This window comes from Phalaenopsis equestris, unplaced genomic scaffold, assembly GCF_001263595.1.
Source record: "Phalaenopsis equestris unplaced genomic scaffold, ASM126359v1 Scaffold000002, whole genome shotgun sequence".
In the NCBI taxonomy this organism is placed as follows: Eukaryota; Viridiplantae; Streptophyta; class Magnoliopsida; order Asparagales; family Orchidaceae; genus Phalaenopsis; species Phalaenopsis equestris.
Genome location: NW_018164444.1, coordinates 28,553,389 through 28,575,368, shown reverse-complemented (window position 1 = coordinate 28,575,368; position 21,980 = coordinate 28,553,389). Strand labels below are relative to the sequence as shown.

At 33.8% G+C, this 21,980-nt stretch overlaps 1 protein-coding gene across 2 annotated transcripts in view; it reads right to left on the bottom strand.

Moving 5' to 3' along the window:
• Positions 1–10,262, bottom strand: part of LOC110030615 (60S ribosomal protein L3-like) — a 13,772-nt gene extending 3,510 nt beyond the window's left edge. Inside the window, exons 1-4 of one of the 2 annotated variants that reach the window (XM_020733414.1) lie at positions 9,966–10,262; positions 9,695–9,792; positions 8,919–9,029; positions 3,871–4,175 (exon numbers count right to left, since the gene is read on the bottom strand). In XM_020733414.1, the coding sequence (XP_020589073.1) occupies positions 3,871–4,175; positions 8,919–9,029; positions 9,695–9,779 (501 nt within the window). In that variant the 5' untranslated portion in view covers positions 9,780–9,792; positions 9,966–10,262. The remainder of the gene's footprint in view (positions 1–3,870; positions 4,176–8,918; positions 9,030–9,694; positions 9,793–9,965) is intronic. The other variant, XM_020733423.1, reaches the window with a different exon arrangement.
• Between the last annotated feature and the right edge of the window lie 11,718 nt (positions 10,263–21,980).

Sequence of the window (21,980 nt, the reverse complement as noted above, 5' to 3'; positions counted from 1 at the left end):
CCTATTTCGCATTTTGTCTCAAAGTGTTTTGTCTCAAAGTGAAAAGCCACTCATTCACCTAATTATTCTCATCTCGGCAACACTTAACTTAGTTTTACGCTTCTCCTAAAGGCCAACATTCAGCGCCATAGAGCATTGCAAGTCTCACCACCATCTTATAAAATTTTCCTTCGGTCTAATCGATATTTTTTCTATCACACAATAGGTCCAAAGCATTCCTACACTTCAACCAACCAACTTGAATTCTACTAATAACATCCTCATCTATATCACCATCACTTTGAACAATAGACCCGAAATATCTAAAGTGTTCACACCTTTTAATAATTTGTTCACTCATAGTTACAATTCTGTCACTGGAGCTACTATTACTAAATTTACATTCCATCTATTCAGTTTTAGTTTTACTCAAATGAAGGCCTTTAGACTCCAATGTAGACCTCCATAAGTCAAGTTTTTTCTGAGCTTTCTCGTCTTATCTACAAGAAGGATATCATCAACAAAAAGTATACACCAAGGTACATCCTCCTGTAAATGTCCAATAAGAGAATTCATAAATAAAGCAAAAAAGATATGGGCTTAAAGACAATCCCTGACGTAATCCAATAGAAATACGAAAATATTTGGTCAATCCTCCTTCTGTTTGAATACAAATAACAGCTCTAGTATACATATCTTTAATGACTTGAATATAAGTCATATTAATATCTTTCTTCTCAAGAACTCTCCAAAAGATATCTCTTGGAGCCTTATCGCAAGCTTTTCTAAATCAATAAAAATCATATGTAGATCCTCTTTATTACTTCTGAACTTCTCCATCAAACCTTTCAATAAATCCAAATTGATTATGAGAAATCATTGTAATACCGTCTTAACTTATGTTCAATTACCCTCTCCTATAATTTTAAAGTATGACACATCAACTTAATTCCTCTATAATTTGCACACTTTTGTGCATACACTTTATTCTTAAAAATGGAGATCATAATACTCTTTCTTCACTCCTCAACTCCCAAATCTCATATATATTTCCACACTTAATTGGGATATCATTAGGTCCTACAGACTTTCCACCTACAGACTTTCCACCACTACAGACTTTCCACCATTGGTTTTCTTTAAAGTCTTTTCAACTTCTTTTTTACTAATGCGACGGTAAAAATGAAAAATTTTATTATTATTAACGATATTAAGATCACCAAGGTCAATTGAATTTTCAAAAATTTTATTAAAAAGTGTATCAAAATAACTCACCTATCTGTGTTGAATATCTTTTCCTAAGAAAAGCACTTTTTAATTTTCATCTTTATACACTTTGAGTTAAATCTTTACTTTTCTTCCCTCTTTCTTTTGTTAGTTTGTACATATATTTTTCACCTTCCTTAGTATCTAATCTATTGAAAAAGAATTGTTCTCTTTGACTACCTACGGGCCATATATTTTTCACCTTCCTTAGTATCTAATCTATTAAAAAAGAATTGTTCTCTTTGACTACCTATGGGCCATTTTATATTTTTTCAAGTTCTCTAAGCTTTTACATTTAAACCAATTTTTATAACATAACTTTTCATATTTTATCTTTTCTTGCACATAATTATTTCACCACAAACTAATTTTATTTATAAAAAATTTCTCTCTTGATTCTCTAAGTACCAGTTTTGTCACTTGTTTAATAGTGTTTGTTATTTTATCCCACATAGAATTTGTTTTTTCATTACTTTATCCCACATAGAATTTGTTTTTTCATGAACATCCCAAATCTTGAGATCTTGAATTTTACTCATAAAAATAATTTTATTTGTGTCTTTCAGGTACCCCATCTAATTCTACGATAATGATTCTTAGTATTCTTCATTATACAATTCTTTATCTTAAAATTTAGAACTAATAATCGACGTTGAGTACTTAAATCCTCACTTAGATGACCTTACAATCTTTACATCCTCGATGATCTCTTGTTCTCATAATAAAATAATCAGTTTGTGTTTTATTAGATCCACTCTTATAAGTAAAAATATGCTCATCTTTTTTCTTGAATAAAGTATCAGCAATAACCAAATCATACTCTAAAACAAAATCTAATATAGCTGTACCTTCTTCATTAATCACTTCAAAACCATAGCCACCATGAATATTTCTAAAATCTTCTATCACTCTACCGACATGTTCATTTAAATCCCCTCCAATAAAAATGACACATTTAAATCTCATCTCCTCAAATAATTATATGTTTAATGAGCAAGAAAATTGAAGGGCGAGCCATAATACATCTCGTACAATAAATCATGTTTGTACTTCAAAAGTGTTTCATCTAAAATTCAATGCAAATTTTTTAATGCTTAACAATTTAGAGCAAAGCATCCCCAAACGTATTTCTAATTTATCCTCTGCTATCAATTAAGTTCCCACCAAACGTCAATAAATTGCTCCGTCAGTCTATTAGGATCATAGGAAACCGTAAATACTTTACACTTACAGAAGCAAAACCATACTTACAAGATTGTTGAAAAAGTTGCAAAAATATTTCGAATATGCACTACATGTGAGAAGCAAAGCATCCCAAAACATGATTCTGATTTATCCTCAGCTATCAATAAAGTTTCAACCAAACATGATAGATTGCTTCCTCGGTCAATTAGGATCACAGAAAAGAGTAAATACTTTACACTTTACAGAAGTAAAACCATATTTGCAAGATTGTGCAAAAAGTTTCAAAATATTTTAAATATGTACTACATGTGAGAAGGTATGCTTCTTTCAATTGGTAAAAAATGGCTTCAATCAATAAAACAGACTAGGACAAGTCATAAATGCTTTTATATGGTCCTTGTGAATTCTTCTAAAAAATCGGCCATGTCTTAAATTGATTAGAGTAAGAAACACAGTAAAAATCCCCATCTACATGAGCACCCCCTTCCTCAACTTCATGGTGATGGAAAAAGAACTCATGGAGTAGGTCGCATGGTAAATGCGTATCATATATTTGTATTATACACATACGTACTAATTATTCGATGGGTGAAAAAAATATAACTTTCTTATCATTATCTTTTAAAAGGTGGGAAAAAATGAACAAATTTTAACTTAAACGTAATGCAAGTATTTTAATATACTGTGATATTCATATTTTATGAGAATGTTCCTTTATGTCTCAATCTGATATGTCAAAAAATTAAAATAATTTAAATTATAATTAAATATTTTATATTTTAATTCTGAATTCTAAAACAAATTCATACTCAAACAATATAATTACCATATTTTACGATGATTGGTATTGTCCATCTATGTGAAGAATATGGGTGGCTTTATTTCAAGATGGCAGGCAGCAGCATTACAAGTAAAGCCTAAACTGAACAATACATTCATGTATAAATACTTCAGATTGGGCATCCATAATAACATATGCTTAACAGTTCTCAAAAGGGTAAGAAAAACAGTCAAATCAAAATGTCACTTTTATGCTCATATAGCCCTATTTTGCAGAAGAAATTAGACTAAAGATCTGAAAGCAGACAAAATAATGAATATTGAATTCAACATTACCGAAATAGTTCATGTATTTTGGTACAAGTTTGGAATTGGTGTCAACCTATCATCAACTCTCATTCTTCGGCTTAGGATTGTCCACTCTCTATGACATTCTTAATTTTGATACAGACATGAGGAGTGGCATATACTCTATTAACAACTATGTTACAAACTTTGAAAAAAAAATCTTTGACCGTATATATTATAGCTACACAAGAAAATAAAAACATAATTATAACTATCATAAATTCTTATTGCAACCCTGAAAAGATGTAAATATATAAAAGAGAATGTTATGCAAGCATGCAACAAGAAAAAAATTAATCAAGAAGGATGGACCTGAGTGTGAGCCAACACACGAACAACAGAAGCATATTTCTTTATCTTTTCAAGTTGAGTTTGGATTTCTTTCTTTCCATCCTCAGATTCATATTTCTTTGAATATTTGGTAAAAGCCTTCTTCTTACTCCTGTACCAATTCTTATAAAACCTCCTCCTGACTTCTTCACTCAAATGCTGAGCCCAAACAGTATTAAGTGAGCGAAGTCCGCGGGGAGTTTTTATATAACCAACAACTCCCACAATGACCATGGGTGGAGTCTCGATGACCGTCACAGCCTCACATGTTTCTTTCTTGTGGAGTTCTGTAAATTTAAAATAAAATTTTTTAAACATGCTAAAATAAGATAATGCTTATTAAATTATAGGTTAATTTGACCGATCTCAAAACTGCATGCGCTTACTTTTAGTAAAGCTCTAAATGTTGAGAAGCGAAGCTTTAATAGACTACTATCCAAAAAATAGATTGCAGCAGAGTTCTTATAATATTGAATATGACTTTCTGAAACAAAAGGGTAAAACATGACGGATTCCACATATCAACTGAGACGATTCAAAATTTAGTCTTCATCAACCCATTAATTCCTCCAGGCAATGAATGCATGCATGTATATATATCTTTTGATCATTTATAATAAAAGAAAAGCTACCCTACAAAATTTTGATCAGTTGAACTGCAAGAGAATAAAATTTAAATGAAAATTAATCATTTTCTAAGTATTTAAATTCATAAATCTTATAAAAAATTAACGGTTAAAGTAGCTGATTAATCCATAATTACCAAGTTTTTAAAAACCGAACTGGTTGATTCAACCGGTTCAATTGTGAACTGGGCATATGGTCGTTCTGGTTACCCGCTTCTGCATTAAACATATGAAAACCAACCTGAACCACCAATTCAACACCAGTCCCCAGTTATACAAAACTGACAGGTTCAAAAATTCAAATTATTTTAATTTCTTTATTTATAGCCATAGATTCAAAAACTTTCAAATTATATTAATATGAACTTTTGTTCACCTAATCCATAACATGCCCATTGCTCTAAGTGCCAAGCTCTCTTTTCCCATTAAAAGAATAAAATGTTAATTCTCTCTTATAAGATGGTACAAAAGAAGCTTTGAATATGTTAAAAACAAAGTTGGGTTGGAAAAAATTAGGCTATGTAAGTTGAGCTTTCAAAGTACTAAATAGGCTACAACAACAAGTCTTTCTCCTGCTAAGTGGGATCAGCTACATGAGTCATTTTTCTCCACTGCATACTATTGAGTGTCATATTTTCATATATTTATAATAGATTAAGATCATTTTTTATACAATATGTCCTAGTCTTTTTTGGTCTACCTCTGCCTTTCTTAACATAAGTCAAATCTAAAACATCTACTCTCCTAACAAGATCATTAGATGGTCGACGTTTAACGTGACCAAACCATCTAAAACGATTGTCTCTAATCTTGTCTGCCACTGGAGCTGCACCAACCCTATCACGGATATATTCATTTCACATTTTGTCTCTCTCTAAGTGTCAAGCCACTCATCCACCTAAGCATTCTCATCTCAGCAACACTTAACTTTGTTTTATGCTACTGTTTTAAAGGTCAAAATTCTGCACCATAGAGCATTGCAGGTCTCACCACCAACTTATAAAAATTTTCTTTCAGTCTAAGCGGTACTTTTCTATCACATAATAGGCCTGATGCATTCCTCCACTTCAACCAATTTGAAATCTACTAATAACATCTCTATCTATATCACCATCAGATTGAATAATAAACCCGATATATCTAAAACGTTCACACCTTTTAATGATTTGATCACCCATAATTACAACTTTGCCAATAAAACTACTACTACTAAAATTACATTCCATATATTTTAGTTTTAGATCTACTCAAACGAAGGCCATTATACTCTAATGTAGACCTCCATAATTCAAGTTTTTCCTGTAATTTTTCTTTATTCTTACCACAATAAGGATATCATTAACGAATAGCATACTCACCAGCCAAAAACATACACCAAGGTACATCCTCCAATAAATGTCCAGTAAGAACATCCATAACTAAAGCAAAAAAGATATGGACTTAAAGCCAATCCCTGATGTATTCCGACAGAAATAGAAAAATACTTGGTCAATCCTCCTGTTCGAACACAAGTAGCAACTCTAGCATACATATCTTAATGACTTGAATATTAGCATATCAACACTTTTCTTTTCTAGAACTCTCCAAAGAACTTCTCTTGGATCCTTGTTGTACGTTTTCTAAATCAATAAAAATCATATGTAAATCCTCCTTATTCCCTCTGCACTTCTCCATCAAACCTCTCAATAAATGTATGCTTCCACAGTAAACATGGCCGACATAAATCCAAAATAATTATGAAAAATCTTTGTATCACGTCTTAACCTATGTCAATTACCCTCTCCCATAACTTCAAAATATGGAACATCAACTTAATTCCTCGATAATTTACACACTCTTATGTATTTCCTTTATTCTTAAAAAAGAGGGCCACGATAATCTTCCTCCACTCCTCCGACATCTTTTTAGTTTTTAACATAATATTAAAGAGTTGTGAAGTCAAGAAACACCGAAATCTTCTAAATATTTACACACTACAATTAGGATATTATCAGGTCCTACTGATTTTTTACTCTTAATTTTCTTTAAATCCTCCTTAACATATTTATTACTAATACGACGATAAAAATAACATATTTTATTATTATTATTATTAAGATTACTAGGATCGATTGTAACTTTATTGAAAATTTTATCAAAATAGCTTACTCACCTATGTTGAATATCGTCCTTTAAGAAAAACACATTTTGATTTTCATCTATAATCAACTTAACTTGTATTAACTCATTACTTTTCTATTCTCTTTGTTTGGTTAATTTATACATATATTTTTAACCCTCTTTAGTATCTAATCTATTATAAAGATCATTAAAAGCTGATTTTTAGCGTCATGAATTGTTCATTTAGACTCCTTACAAGTCATCTTATATTTTTCACATTCTCTATGCTTTTACATTTAAACTAACTTTTATAACACAACTTCTTATATTTTAACTTTTCTTGCACATTATTATTTCACCACTAACTATTTTTATTAATAAAAACATTTCATTTTGATTCTCCAAGTACATCTTTTGCCACTTGTTTAATCGTGTTTGATATTTTATCCCATATAGAATTCTTCTTTTCATGAACATCTCAATTCTTGAAATCATGAAGCTTCCTTTTAAAGATAATTTTATTCATGTCTTATATGTGTCCCACTCTAATTTTATAACAATATTTCCTTGAATTTTAATCTCACAACTCTCATCTAAAAATTCAAAACTAATAATCAATGTTGAGTAATTAAATTGCACTTGGAATGACTTTACAAACTTTACACTCTTGACGATCTCTTTTTCTCATAAGAAAATAATCAATTTATATCTATTAGATCCATTTATATAAATAATAATATACCCATCTCATTTCTTAAAAAAAGCATTAAATAGGCTATGGGGAAAAAAGTAACAGCATTTTAAAAACTTTTTTATAATAAAAACTTCATATTCTTATCAACTATTATAAACCAAATTTTATTACAAATTACATTCTTATTATAAATTATAAACATATTTAACATACCAGTTGAGATATAATTTATTAAAAATATATAATTAATATATATTAAATATATTTAAATTTTTTTTAAAATTATAGCATTGATATTTAAATTTGTATTACAAATTATATTCATGTTATATGGTAGCAATATTTTAATTTTAAAACATTCATAATAAACACTTCATATTCTTATTAACTATTATAAACCATATTTTATTACAAATTATATTCTTATTAAAAATTATAGACATATTAACATACTATTTGAGATATAATATATAAAAATATATAATTAATGTGTACTAAAAATATTTAAAATTTTTAAAAATTATAGCTTTGATATTTAAATTTATATTACAAACTATATTCAATTTATATAGTAACAACATTTTAATTTTAAAACTTCCCTATAATAAACACTTCATATTCTTATTAACTATTATAAACCATATTTTATTACAAATTATATCCTTATTAAAAATTATAAGCATAATTAGCATACTAGTTGAAATATAATTTATAAAAAGTATAATTAATGTGCATTAAACATATTTAATTTTTTTAACAAAATATAATGCTGATATTTAATTTATATTACAAATCATATTCAGATTATAGATTTTAATTATTATGAATTATATTTATATATCATATCATAATTTTTTTTTTATTTGTAAATATATTTCAGATACATATATCTTAATTTATAATATACATATAATTCTATCTTAATGAATCCTATATAAAGTTTCATTCATCTTTATCATATATTTATATTATTACATTATTTAAATCATATTAATAGAAATTAAATATTTATTACATCATGCAGTTAAATCTCCGATTCAACCATTGAACCTGAATCTCTTACTCTTCTAACTCAATGGCAAGTCCAGTAGTTACAACCTTAACAATTACAACTCCCAATTAGAACACAAGCATTGGCAGGGCCATGAATGAATCTCATTGTTTGTTTATGATCGTGTTCAGCTCGATAATTACCACAAAATGAACTATTGTTAATTATGTATGCTTAACAAGTGAAACATGAACAATACCTTCTTTGAGCAAAGTATTCTAGGTGGTAGTTTAATTATGCTTATATATATATATAGATAAAAATATGCCTATATATGTACATATTGGGTAAATTCATATGCATGCATTTATATTTGTATGGACTTTCAGGTTTATTTTCACAAAAAACTTATATTTGATACAGTAAATCAATGATCAGGATACAAACAAAAAAATCGGCATGTTTCCTTAATAAGCTGAGCTGCACCACCTGAGCTTGCCCATGTTTGGCTCACTTACGTCCCCTTAATGATTGGCCATTGAAAAACTACGCATTGCATTAATATTTTATGGAAAAAAAAAGAAAGATAAATTGATTAACATAAAGCTTTGAAGCATACTTGATCCTGGCTTCTCCACCTCGCGGACAATGTGAGTCATACCAGCCTTATAAGCAAGAAAAGCGGTAAGCTTGCAAGGTTTTGTCGGGTCATCTCTTGGGAATGACTTCACTGCATGAAGAATGTAACAGTACATAAATCATAATACATAAGAAATTGAGCACAATGTTTCTGGGATTTAAGTGATAGAAGCAATGTGCGTTTATTAGCAATACCGATCAAATTGGTAACAGTAAAATCGATTATATAAGTTGTAGTGGTGTATGGCCAAATAAGGAAATAAAAGCTAAGCACAACACATTCTCATCCAAATTTAGCTCGGGGTATAAGATATGTCCATGAACTACAAGATAGCATTTGAAATTTTACAAAATAATGTTTTAAAAATCAGAAAAAATGATTACTAATAACCCTTGATTGTTGCCTTATTGCCATTCAAGAAAACATTTCTTATATCTTATCTAAATTTCAAGTATACTCTCCCCAACAATTGCTGTAGGTAAACTTCAAGGTTCGATAAAATATTCAGCTACGGTAAAAGTGGAAAATGATTCAAACACTGCAGGTACAGAGCAACATTAATCCAGAGCGAACAATACACGATCCAGCTGAAATCCATTAACAGATCAACAACTATATATCCTAAGACTAAAACAGAAAAAACATGAGGAAATCACAGATTAACACCAATAAAAGTTAACCAAAGAAAGCACCGCAATGAAGGCAAACTTAAATTATAGGCCTTACAAAAGAAAAATTCCCAATAGAAAAAAAACCTTTCCCACGGTGACGAGAAGAACGTTTTCTTGGAAGAAATCCAAGAGACCCGTGCCTGGGGTGCTCAAACTTCCTATGAGACATATTTCTACTCAACCTGCACAGTATAATTGGAGTTACTAAGAAAATTCTAAAAATTGTAGAATCCTAGCAGCTAATAGAATTGAACAAAAAGATAATAGCAATGTCAGATGTTAAGAAGATCTTAGTCGATGAAGCAAACAGGCGGCATGCGATAAGAAAAAGCAAAAAGCATTTAAGAAACTCAACTAGGTTATTCGTGGTAGCTATCGGATCGGGAGCCGCATGAAAAACAATAAGTTTGGAAAATCCAGCGACAAACCTTAAAAGCCGACGTCCCCCTCGCGGCGTCGGGCTCCTCTCAGCACAACCCTAATGTTCGATTTATATCTATCAGCAGCAAATAAATTCGTTAGATTAGAATACAGAGACGAGCGCAGGGGAGAATCCGTATTGAAGGCCAGTTCTGATCATTAACCATTACATCTGGCTCGACCAATCATCCATTTTTTTCAGATGAGTAATTTTTTTTTTTTAGCATAGCACTAAACCCAACGGCTTGTTATTATTGGTCTTTATTTTCAAATAATATATTACAAGTTCACACAGATTAATAAAATTAATTCATTTAATGTAAGAATTATAACCTTGGTTGGTTGGTTGGTTGGATGAGAGAAATCAAAAGAGTAGGAAAAGAAAAAAAATAGAGCAATTCACAAATAGTACTAATTCTTTGGAAATAGATTTAGTAGACTTTCTTGTTGGAAATGACTCTTTTATTTATAAATCATAGGAAGGATTTAGTAAATTATATAATTTTCTCTACAAATAGTACTAATTCTTTGGAAATAGATTTAGTAGTCTTTCTTGTTGGAAATGACCCTTTTATTTATAGACCACAGGAAGGATTTAGTAAATTACATAATTTTCTCTCGCTTAATGAGAACCTAATCATATATTTATGAGTCTTGTATATTTACATATTTATAACCGACTTCTTCATTTTTGACCCAAGTGGTCGCTAGTGGCGATGTTCTATATTTATAACTGCCCTAACACCGTTTCATATTCATAGTTGCTCGGTTTCTTTCTTTGGATTTTGCTCGGTCGTCTGTAGTCTTTTGGCCGACTATCATATCCTTGGCCGACATTTTCGAGGGGATTCATCGTGAAGACTTATCATCCTCATAAGGGTTATTCTATCAAGCAGAAGTTGTTTCCCCATAATCTTATAGGCAACCTTTATTTGGATGATAAATTTTCATAAAAGGTTTGGTGAGAGTTCTTTGAGTGATCGTCAATCATGTGAATGCCCTTGCATCAATTAAGTTGTCATTGGTCTAGATGTGCGACATTCTTAAGTTTGGATGAACATTCATTCTATCAGCTCATGATTCAGCCAACTAAAATGATGACTCAATTATTTGTTGTCTTCTTTGAGCGATCCGTTGAATCTTTTCAAGATTCGTGTAGTCACATTTCTGATGTACATAGTTAGTTTTATGATTCTCTTATTTCTTTGAAAGTGACAACTGTTGTAAGAATAAGATAATTAAATAAAAAATTTGCTTATGAGTAATAAGTTTTGTTAGTAATTGTATTCCCTAGATTTCCATGCCGCTTTTTCCTATAAATAAACGCAATCAGTGCTCCACTTCCACATTTTCGAAATTATCTTGCCCTTCAGTTGCTTGTAGCAGGAGAGGAGGATGTTGGGTGCTAAAAAGCTTGTGATCGAGGAAACAATTATGAGGGCCTTCGGGGCTTCCAACTTCTATGATTTGCCCTTCAAGGGTTAAAAAGACGAGAAAATAGGAGACTTCCCGGCTAGCTCTGAGGAAGAAAACAACTTAGGAGAGTCGGCGGACTGAGAAGAGGTTGAAAGATGAGAAGCAAACCACTGGCACCAAAGGGTCGGTTGAATGGACCAGGTCAGAGGGGCTCAGTTTGATGAAGTAGGTGGTGTCGAAGAAGCAAAAGGTAGAGGAGATTGTGAAATTCTTCGACTCGTTGCTGCTTTTGAAGATGAGGATTCATACAGGAGTGTGCACCATTGATGCACTCGTATTGGCTCCTGACCCGCTACGTCAACCACAAAACTCAATCTCCACCACCCGAACCAGTCCTTGCATAAGTGGTAGCACAAGCTTTGCCCCTGGAGGGTCCTCTGCCTTAGCATTCGGTTGGTGAGGCAACTCATGTTGATGTTCCCTCGCTTGTTGGGTAGAGCCTCTATATGTCAGATATAGAGAGATTGATCAGTTATTTTTGTTCTTTATTTGATTTTTGTTGTCCCCTCTAATGACCCATTATGGTGATGCAGACGAAATACTAGGGATCGTGGACTACTGACACGAATGGGCCGGCCACTTCCTACTCTGAAAGCGTCTGTTAGACCTTTTGCCCTTCCCTCAATTAAAGCAACGCCCGACCATCCACTGTCTCATGCTAACCTAGATCGAGTGGGGTTGCCAAGAGTCATTGGCGCATCGCATGAACAAGACTGTAGACTTTTTTGCCTGGGTAGCTGACCTTCAAAGGAAAACTGTCATATCAAATTTGTGTGGAGATATTCGTCCTCCATGCGGATATGGAGACCCTTCTGGCCGAAGTGCTGAGTCTTCGGGGTGAGCTGAGGGAGGTCCAGACAGAGGTCTGGGCTGCTGGCTCAATCATCTATGTATCAGGCGAAAGAGGAGAGGATAAAAAAATTCAAGTTTGGTGGGTGCGCGTTTTACGCGAGCTTAGTGATTTGGAGTCTAGTCTCAGCCGAGGTGACTAACATCCCAGCTATAAAATATTTGTTATCATAAATAAAATTCTTATTATTTTGTGAAATTTAAAAAAAAATAATTATTTTGTATTGTTGAATGTCACAGTGATTTGAGTGTATTTTAAAGGTTGATGTATGGATGTGAGATGTTTCGAATCCATTATGCACCCTACATATAGAGTTAAGCAGAAACTCAGTGAATACTTTTCACTTTCGCCTCCCTTGGGTCGGCTTTTCTTAGAGCATCATGGCCTCCAAGTATTCTCGTCAGTTTTTCTTAGGTTCAGTGAGGTCGATCGAGAGATCTATCTTGACAGATTTTAATGTCGAGCTGATGGATGATGCTTGTGTGTGTGACACAATTGTCATGTTGGACCTAGTTGACTTGGAGATCTAAGCTACCGACTATCTAAGGGATGACCTCATTTTCTATCGGAACAGTTCCATTGGGGGCTTTGGCTGCCTTTTTGTACAGTGCTTAGGTCGATCTTCAACTACTATAGAGTGATCCCAGCCCTGATCAAACCAAACTCAATTGGCATCATTTATTTTGATTTTACTAGTGTAAGGTGTCTAACTACATGGATCAAGACACCCACTCAGGACCTTCTGACACTTGTTCGGGGCAAGTAGCCAGGGTTGGCAGCGATTCCACCCTACCCTAAAAAATTCTCTTGGGGAGGCCCATTTTGGGATGTGAGGCATGTTTGGTGCCTAATTTAATGATTAGAAGTCACCACAAATCCATCTAAAACCTCCCATGACCATAGGAAGTCAGAGAGTCCACCTACGTGTGCTACGAAAATATTAGAGTTTAGGGCACCCTACACGTGTCGCGGCTCAAGACGACCGTTGACACTGACTTATCAAGTGAATGACCAACCAAAATACTCCATTTTGAATTTATGGGACTATATTTCACTCACATAAAGTCTCCCATAACTTCTGGATTCAAACAAATCTTCTGTCGGGCATTCCTAGCGAAAATTTGGGTTTCGGGCAAGACTTGCACCCCGGGGTCATCCATGGGGGCTCACGCACACAAAATACCTTTCCAGACCATCGAGCTCAAACATTCATAGATCTAAGACATGATTTAAAAATTTGGCACAGAACCGGTGCCTAAGCTCTGAAGAAACTGGGCGCCAAGGCCCCATATAGGCAAAAAATTGGGACTTCCCTTAGAGCTTAGTGTCTAGGCGTCACATGTCATGTGCCATGACCCTAGAATCAACATGTTGAGGCCATGACACCTGAAAAATGAGTTCCTAGGAGCCACTCTGCATCCAGGTCATGAAAATGACCAATTTTGACGTCGTTTTGACACCGTTTCGCGCCGAATAGCCTCGGGACCTTACAAGTGGGTGGCTAATCTCCATTTTTAACCTCATCTAGAAGGATCCAATGCCTCTTTTGGGGGGTATTTTGGAGACCTTTGTTCATAATCTCCATTTTTCCCTCATCCCATTTCGTTTAGCTGCAATTTTGCTCGAGATAGGACTTCGGTCGTCCCACTCTCCACCTCCTTCTTCCTCTTCGACCAGGCCATGAGGACTTCGGTCGTCCCACTCTCCACCTCCTTCTTCTTCCTCTTCGACCAGGCCATAAGGGAATTGAAAGAAAGCTCATGGGGATGAGCTTTCGGAGGCTTGGGAGGTTCTTTGGAGGAGATTCTTTGAGAGAGAGCAAGGAAGAGGGGCTTCTTCCCTTCTTCATCTTCTTCTTCTTCCTCCTTCCCCCCATTTCTTCCTCCTCACCTTCTTCTTCATCCTCTACATTTTGTGAGGATGTGAGAGGGAATTCTTGAGGAAAAGCTTGAGAGCGAGGTGTCTACTCTCTTATACTAGAGGAGAGCATCATCCTAGCTCACTGGATGATTGTCGAGGGTTTCCAGAGCCTGCTTGAACGTGGGCTTCTCTCTTACTGATAAAAGAGCTTCTTACTACATGAAGACACGTGTCCAAAACCATCATAGTAGTGAGACTTCCCTAACTTTTAGCGGACTCTAGGATTAGTCCAGCCTAGGCACGTGGGTTCCATCTTTCATGCAGGGTGGATGTGCCGCTCCGTCTGTGTGATGGATCATTGATTTCTCTAGAAAAAGCCATAGGTTAGGATCACCATGCGTTGGCCAAATCCTGTACGGAGCCAAGTGATTCTCCATCTTAATTCTACCAAGTCGGATTCCAATTTGCCACGGCTTTGGCGCCCTCCACTTTTCTTAGAGAATTTGGTTGAGTTCAATCTTAGAGGATGGAAAAGGCTTTGTAGCTAGTTTATCCTGTAAGATCGTAGGCATTCATAGAGCAGAAAAAAAAAAGCTTTGTAGCTATTCTGCCCTATGAACGGTGGAGATTTTCCCCTATAAGAAATAAGAGGGGAAGCCGTTCACATTATGATGTCAAAGCTGGAGGCGGCTATGCCTCAAATCTAAGTGTGTTAATTCTAAGTACCTATGTGAGGTCATTAGGATGAGGTTGGTGTGCTATCGACTGTATTGGATTTCATTGCTTATGCATGTCCATTCGTGGCATCTTTGGTGTGTGAATCATATTTCATGTGGTATGCATGATCGTTTGAGCACCTTAGGTCGATTGACCGTCCTGGACCGATCCCTGATCGTTCGATCGACCATCCTAGGCTGATCACCCTATCTTTCGGGTTTCATTGATCACTACGTGTCTGTTGACCTCACTTTTGGTTGAGGTTTAGTTTTCCCTCTTTAGTAGCCTAAGGTCTAGCCATAGGACTTTCATGTTGACTATTCATAGAAAACTAGAAAAGGAACCCTCACCTTTAGAAACTCTAAACTCTTCTGTGCTCAACTTGAAGTTCCATATACTGGTCCAAACCTCTAGCACTTAGTAGGTGGGGCCACTATAGAGAAAGCTCAAGGGGAGTCCCCATAGGATTGTTTGAACTTAGGGTTGACCCTGGGTGTTGGTCTGGAGCTAGTTTACTCACTTGCACTCACAACCCTAAAACCCATATTTGTTGACTTTGATCCCTTGATCTTTTGGAAAACTTATATAGATGGTCCCATAGACTCACTGGCCATAAAGTAGGGTTTAGCTAAGACCAGTACATAGATGACCCAAATTGGATTTCATTGTTCCATAGCTCTTATAAGGTGGTTGGCACGCCAATTCTACCAAAATATCCAACTCGGTCTTTTGCCCCCAAATCCACCCAAATTACCTAAATACCCTTGAAACCCTAAATTTGACCAAAATTTCCAAATTCATCCAAAATACCCAAACTTATTAAAAAATCATTTAAAACCATTTGAAACTACCCAAATTGCCCAAAACATCCAAAAAATTCCAAAAATTGCCAAAATATACCCGCAAATTTGCCAAAATTACAAAATACCCTTGGTAGCCCAAACTTTCCCAAAACCTTCAAAATCATTTCAAATGTCAACAAAACCAAATTAGACCCTTTAATTGAACCCAATTTGGCCAATTTGACCACTTTGACAAAAAAAAGCCCTAAATTGCCTTTAAAGACCCAAATTTTTGAAATTCACCTCAAATACCCCTCAATTTGGCCCCAATCCTCCCCAATTTCAATTATAAACTCAAATTCATCTTTCATACTTAAAACCAAATCCAAGCCTAATTGACCCATACTTTGAGCTCAATTTTGATCCAAATTAAACCCCAATTTTAACCCTATGACTTAATCTCACCTAATTGAACCATATGATCCACTCAATTGCCCCAATTTGAATACTAAATTCTTCTTAACAATCCTACACATCAAATTGGACATTCAATTGGCCTTGTTCAAGCCTCAATTTCATTCAATTTCAACCCACATTCAAAATCCCTGAATTTGCCCCCAATTGGCTATGTCTTCAAATTCCACCAAATTAAATGCCCTAAACCCAAAATTGACACTTGATTTATGTTGAAAACTTTTTATGATATTCCTCTAGACCATTTTGAACCATCATTTTGGACCTAACCCAACCTTAACCTAACCTAAAACCAAGTCTAACCCAACACCCTCAAATTGACCAAATGCCCAAAATCTTCAAAATTGAATTTCCAAACCAATTCAAAATTACTCCAAATATATTCTAAACTCCTCATGAAAATTACCCACACAAAAGTGCTCAATCAATTGAGCTCAATAGCATGGCTAGCTCAACCCAAAACCCACATCAAGCCAATCAAGCCACGTGACCAACACGTGACCAAAATAGACCCTTTCACATAAATTGACTTAATCAAACCAAATTGGTCAACCAGGGACGCCCACAATCACTAAGCTCCTCCTTTGGATAAGGATGAACCATCCTAAATCCGCCCAGGTGAGCTATGGACCAAATGGGTCCCTAAATAAAGGGATTTCATCCCATTTTTGGGCCTTAACCAAGAAATCTCCTCCATCATGGCAAACCATTGAGGGTTAATCACAATTAAACCTCTCTCTGGCTCACCTGACCACCTCCCCTGCTCTAGCCAGCCACTCTACTCGCTGGAAAAATGCCAAAGCTGTGAGCCACCACTCCTAAATCAAACCTACTTTTAGTCCTAGAGGCCAACTCACCTTAACTGCTCTTTAGAGCTCTTCAGCCCTCCACCTAAACAACTCTTTTCACCCATTAACTGGCCGTGAGTCCTAAGCCCTTCTATTTAAACCATCTTCTCCATGGCCAAAGGAGAGGTTTTCCAAATTCTTGGGGTGCTCCAAATCCTTTGGGGAACTCTGTTAAAATCTAACCAAAGACTCTCCAAGCATTCCTTAGCTTAAGCCAACCATTTTCCCCCTTTGATTCCCACTGTGAGAGCCCAATTTTGAGCTCAAACTTTCAGCTTAGATTAGGACACCTCTCCATAGTCCACAAAACAAATTAATTGTGCACACACCATCCCTAGAGTAAGAGGAGTCGATTCCCCATCAAAGCCCCCTTTGAACCACCCTCTAGGATAGCTCTAGACCAACACTTGAAATCCACCTTGGTAGAAATCATACCTAGACAATTCACCAGCGAACAAGACTTCATCTGTAGGTTTGTTGGACTCAATCAAAGCTACCACAACCATCTGATTGAGGTCTCCCCTTTCAGACAAAGGTATTGAGCTCTAACCATAACCCGAGCTTATTTTAATTCTCCATGAGTAATAGATTGATTTCATAGTTGATTAACCATATAAATGTGTTCGTCTTGAGTAGATGAAGGTTTAAAAACAAACCCCATGTGATTTGGTTAAGTTTACGCAAAGATCTTAGGGTTTTAGTGTGGACGGTTTATGGGTTAGGTCACTTGAGGACGATGAATGGATGTCGTCCGATCGTGCATGTATCCAATGGATGGAGGAGATCAAGCTGGATAGACTCTTGGTGCGTGAACCACAGACCACGTGGCATGCCTAGGTGGAAAGCACAATAAATGGGAACACGTTGCGTCGTCTTTCGGAGCTGCCTATGATCCAGTCAGCGCCGCGTGGATAAGTAGATAAATAAGGGTTTTATGAATTAAATTAGATGCCAGATATTTAAAAATTCATATCTTTGAATAAAAAATCATAAAAATAAAAGAAAAATACCCTCTTGCTCAGTGAACATAGGAGAATAATGTGGACTAAAAATAAAAATTATTTACCAAGTATATGATTTTTAGTGAATTAAACACCCTCTATGGTATTTCAATTCTCTATGACTAAATATGACTCACCATGACTTGAAATTTCTAAGGTTTATTCCTCATCACAGATGGGACTTCTCTGATTTTTCCAAGGTTAGAAGGCATCTCTATGCTTTTAGCCCTAATTTTCAAGCTAGGGTGGCCATTTTGGCTTATTTTAATTATATAAATCAAAATATCATTTGGAAAATTATGAAGATAATTTTAGTAGGTTTCTTATGGTGAGAGAAGTCTAGGAAAAATATTATGATGTTTTGAATTATTTTGTACATTTCTACATTTAATCAAATGTATACACCTAGTGTTAATTTATGTAAATTATATACTTATAAAAAATTGACAAAATCAATTCCACATTTTGCATAAAAATCATATTTACTTAATGTAAAATTTAAAAATTATTTGGCTTAGTTTAAGCACTAAAATTGATTGAAAATAATTATAATAAATTACATAAGCTTAAAAAAATCATGAAAAATAGTTTTATGAGTTTCTTGTGATCAGGGGCATTTAATAAAAATGAAATATATTTTTGTGAAAATATGTCATTTTTAAAGTGTATTTTGAATTAAAAATAATTAAAATAATCAAAAGTTTAAAAAATACAAAAAATAGTTCAAAATGTGTGCAAGTTTTCCCTGATCTCTTAGAAATCATTAGAATATTTGTAAAAGATTTTTCTTACTTTTCCTAAATTAAAAATAAATTTTAAAACTTAAAAAGTGAATTTCTAATATTTTTTCATAAAAATATTTATAATGAATAAATTAAAAATTATAAAAATACAAAATTTGATTCTCTAAGTTTTCTAAACTTAGAGAAGTCTAATAAAAATATAAAAATAATTTTGGTAATTAAAACATTATTTTCTATTTAATTAAATCATTGAAATTGATCCAAAATTAAATAATAATATTAATAATTTAATTCAAAAAGTCATGAAAATTTGCCTAAGTGTTTCTCTTACTTAAGGAAACCTCTAATAATTTTCTCATAAATAAAAACTTCATTTTGTATTTAATCACTCCTTAATTTTAATTCAAATCATTTTGGTTCTCCTATTTCCTGAATTTAAATAATTATTTAAATTAATAATTATTTAAATTAAATTAAATTAAAAAAAAAACAAAAAAACCACATTATTCTCCGTTAATGTTTCAATTAACTCGTGGATATGCCACTCTGAATTCTCAAGTCATTTGAGTTGTGTTTAATGAGTTATGAGGTAAAATACCCAAAGGGTAAAATAGACATTTTAGATTTTGGTTCTTAATCAAAATTTAGGATTAACCAAGGGAAAATGAGAAATTTTGATCTTAATAAACAAGTTTGGATGATTGAAATACAATGGGATTAAATAGTAGAAACTCACTCACCACCTTTGCACAACATCAATAAAATCATAATTCTCCTAATCTTCATGACTTGAAAGTCAATTAAGATCAAATGATTCTTAAGTGATGGGCTTAAGCTAGAAAGATGATAGTTTACTTTTCTTAAGCCCAAAGTTGAGGATGATGTGATCATTTAATAAGAATACATATCACTTAAATCAAAATTTGATAATTACCATTCCACCTATCATGATTGTTATGAGCATAGTAGTGATATAGACTCGATGTCTACACTCAATTAATTAGATTTAGAAGATAACATGATTGGAAATTAATATCTTTAAACACTACAAGCCTGACCTTAATTGTGGGCACCTTAGGGGCACCCACTCACATAACTTTTAAATGAAACCTTAATTGGTTAATTGGATATCCTATCATCGGGATAATTAAATTGTCAAGTTTCACTAAGCAACGGGATAGTCATACTTCAACCTCAGATGATTAATGAAACAATATGATAAGTTTAAAATGAACTCAAAGTGTTTTAAGAGATCTTCAAAGTGGTCCAGGGTCATGTTTCGAGCATCTGAAATCTATTAGAGATTCTGAAGGGAAATTGGACTTGTCATATCTTTGTTCTAAAACCAACCACTAGGATTTTCTGAGATTCAATAAAGTCATAACTTGGGGTTTGGTAGCTAAACCTTCATCTACTTCTACATTTTAAATTCCCTAAAAAATTACATACATGTCTTGCAAATACTAACCTTTCAGGTTGAGGAACGAGAGGAATCGATAGGTACACTTTTAAATTATTGCATTTACCTTTTCATACTTCTTGCCTCGAGCTTGCATGTTAAATAATGATGTCACCCTGCATAAAAACCGAAACAGCTATGATATTTGTAAAACCAAAACCAAAACTAAAAATCAATCAAGATAAAATTTATCGCCACAACATTCAAAATATAAGACAACTCAAAATTTAATCACAAACATCATAAAACAAAAATTACAACTAAATTAAAACTTTTATCAGATGATAGGGAATCCCTCGGAGGAGGTAACCTACGGTTGCTAACGAGATTTCCTACGATCTAAATGAAAGTATGTAACTCATTAAGTTGAGTTTAGTAAATTCATTTGGACTAAGTGAATCCGAAAGAAAATAGTTGTACCAGAATGAGGGAATCGTAGGATCCTAATTAGTGTCACTCTAATCAACTTTATTATGCCCCATAATATTTAAATAACCATGACCCCTAGGGACATCTGAGTTTACATCATAACTTGACACATTTAAAAACTTAAACTTGCTACGATGAGGAGCTTGGAGCTAGCATTATGGGCAACACGGTCATCTTTAACAACATAACATGTCTACATCAGCTAAACCATTCTCTCTTTAATATTAAACAACCAAGCCATAGGACTTCGAGGTGGTTTGCTTATGCAACATAAATCCTCAACTTTTCTTTAGGCCTTTGCACAGCTCTGTTGTACAATTTAAGCCCTAACTCGTCTTAGGATTTTGAAGTTATCGTTCGTCACGACCTAAATTCTCATATATTCTAAACTATTTTTATGATTGTTTCACGCAAGTGTGAGTCATAATTAATAAAATTGATAGGATGAAACATTTAAATATTTCTCTCCAGAATTGAAGCCAACCATAGGGTAGCTTGGGAAGTCACCGAAGTTCTCCTCTGAGTCTGTGACATCCCCTAGTTCTTCCTCCTTTAAATTCCACAATAAATGTACAATAAATGTTCCAAATTTGAGCTTCCAAATTTGAGTCATTCCCCTTTTACACATCTTTGTCCAATCTCGTTGAAAAGTCCTATCTTTTTGACCTATTTGAAGATAATATTCCTTGAAATTTATAGAGAGTTTTCTTAGGTGACTTCGGTTATCTAAGATGTAATTAACTATCGGGGCAACTATCTATCGGGGCTTGCCCTTATAGGAAGCTTTTTTGAACCCAGCTTAATATAAACCCTATTTAATTCTTTGTATTAAATAGGAGAACTTGTTGGCTTATAAATAAAATGATTTTTGAAAACCAAACAGATGTCATATATTTCTTAATTTAATTGATCGAGCCTCACCCTCAAGTCTTGTGTTTATCTTTCGGGATAAATACATTGCTTGAGGTGTAGTGTTCTTTCATTTGAACTATGAAAGATATAAGAACAGTTTGATTTCATATTTTTCTAAACTTATATATATATATATTATATATTAAATGTCTTTCCAAAACTGGCGACGGGATTCCGATTCTGGCGCCGACCAGCTTCCAACAGGCAACTCTTCAACTAAAATAGTGCCGACATCTTCTGGTAACTCCATTGGGGACAAGCTTCTCTCTCAATATTAATCAGGAAATATTATCTTCATACATTAGTAATGTGTCCATGTCCCTTACAAACCAAATTATCTTTCTTTCATTGACATGCTTAACCCATTTCTTTCTTGGGTATGTACCGTCAACTATTTTG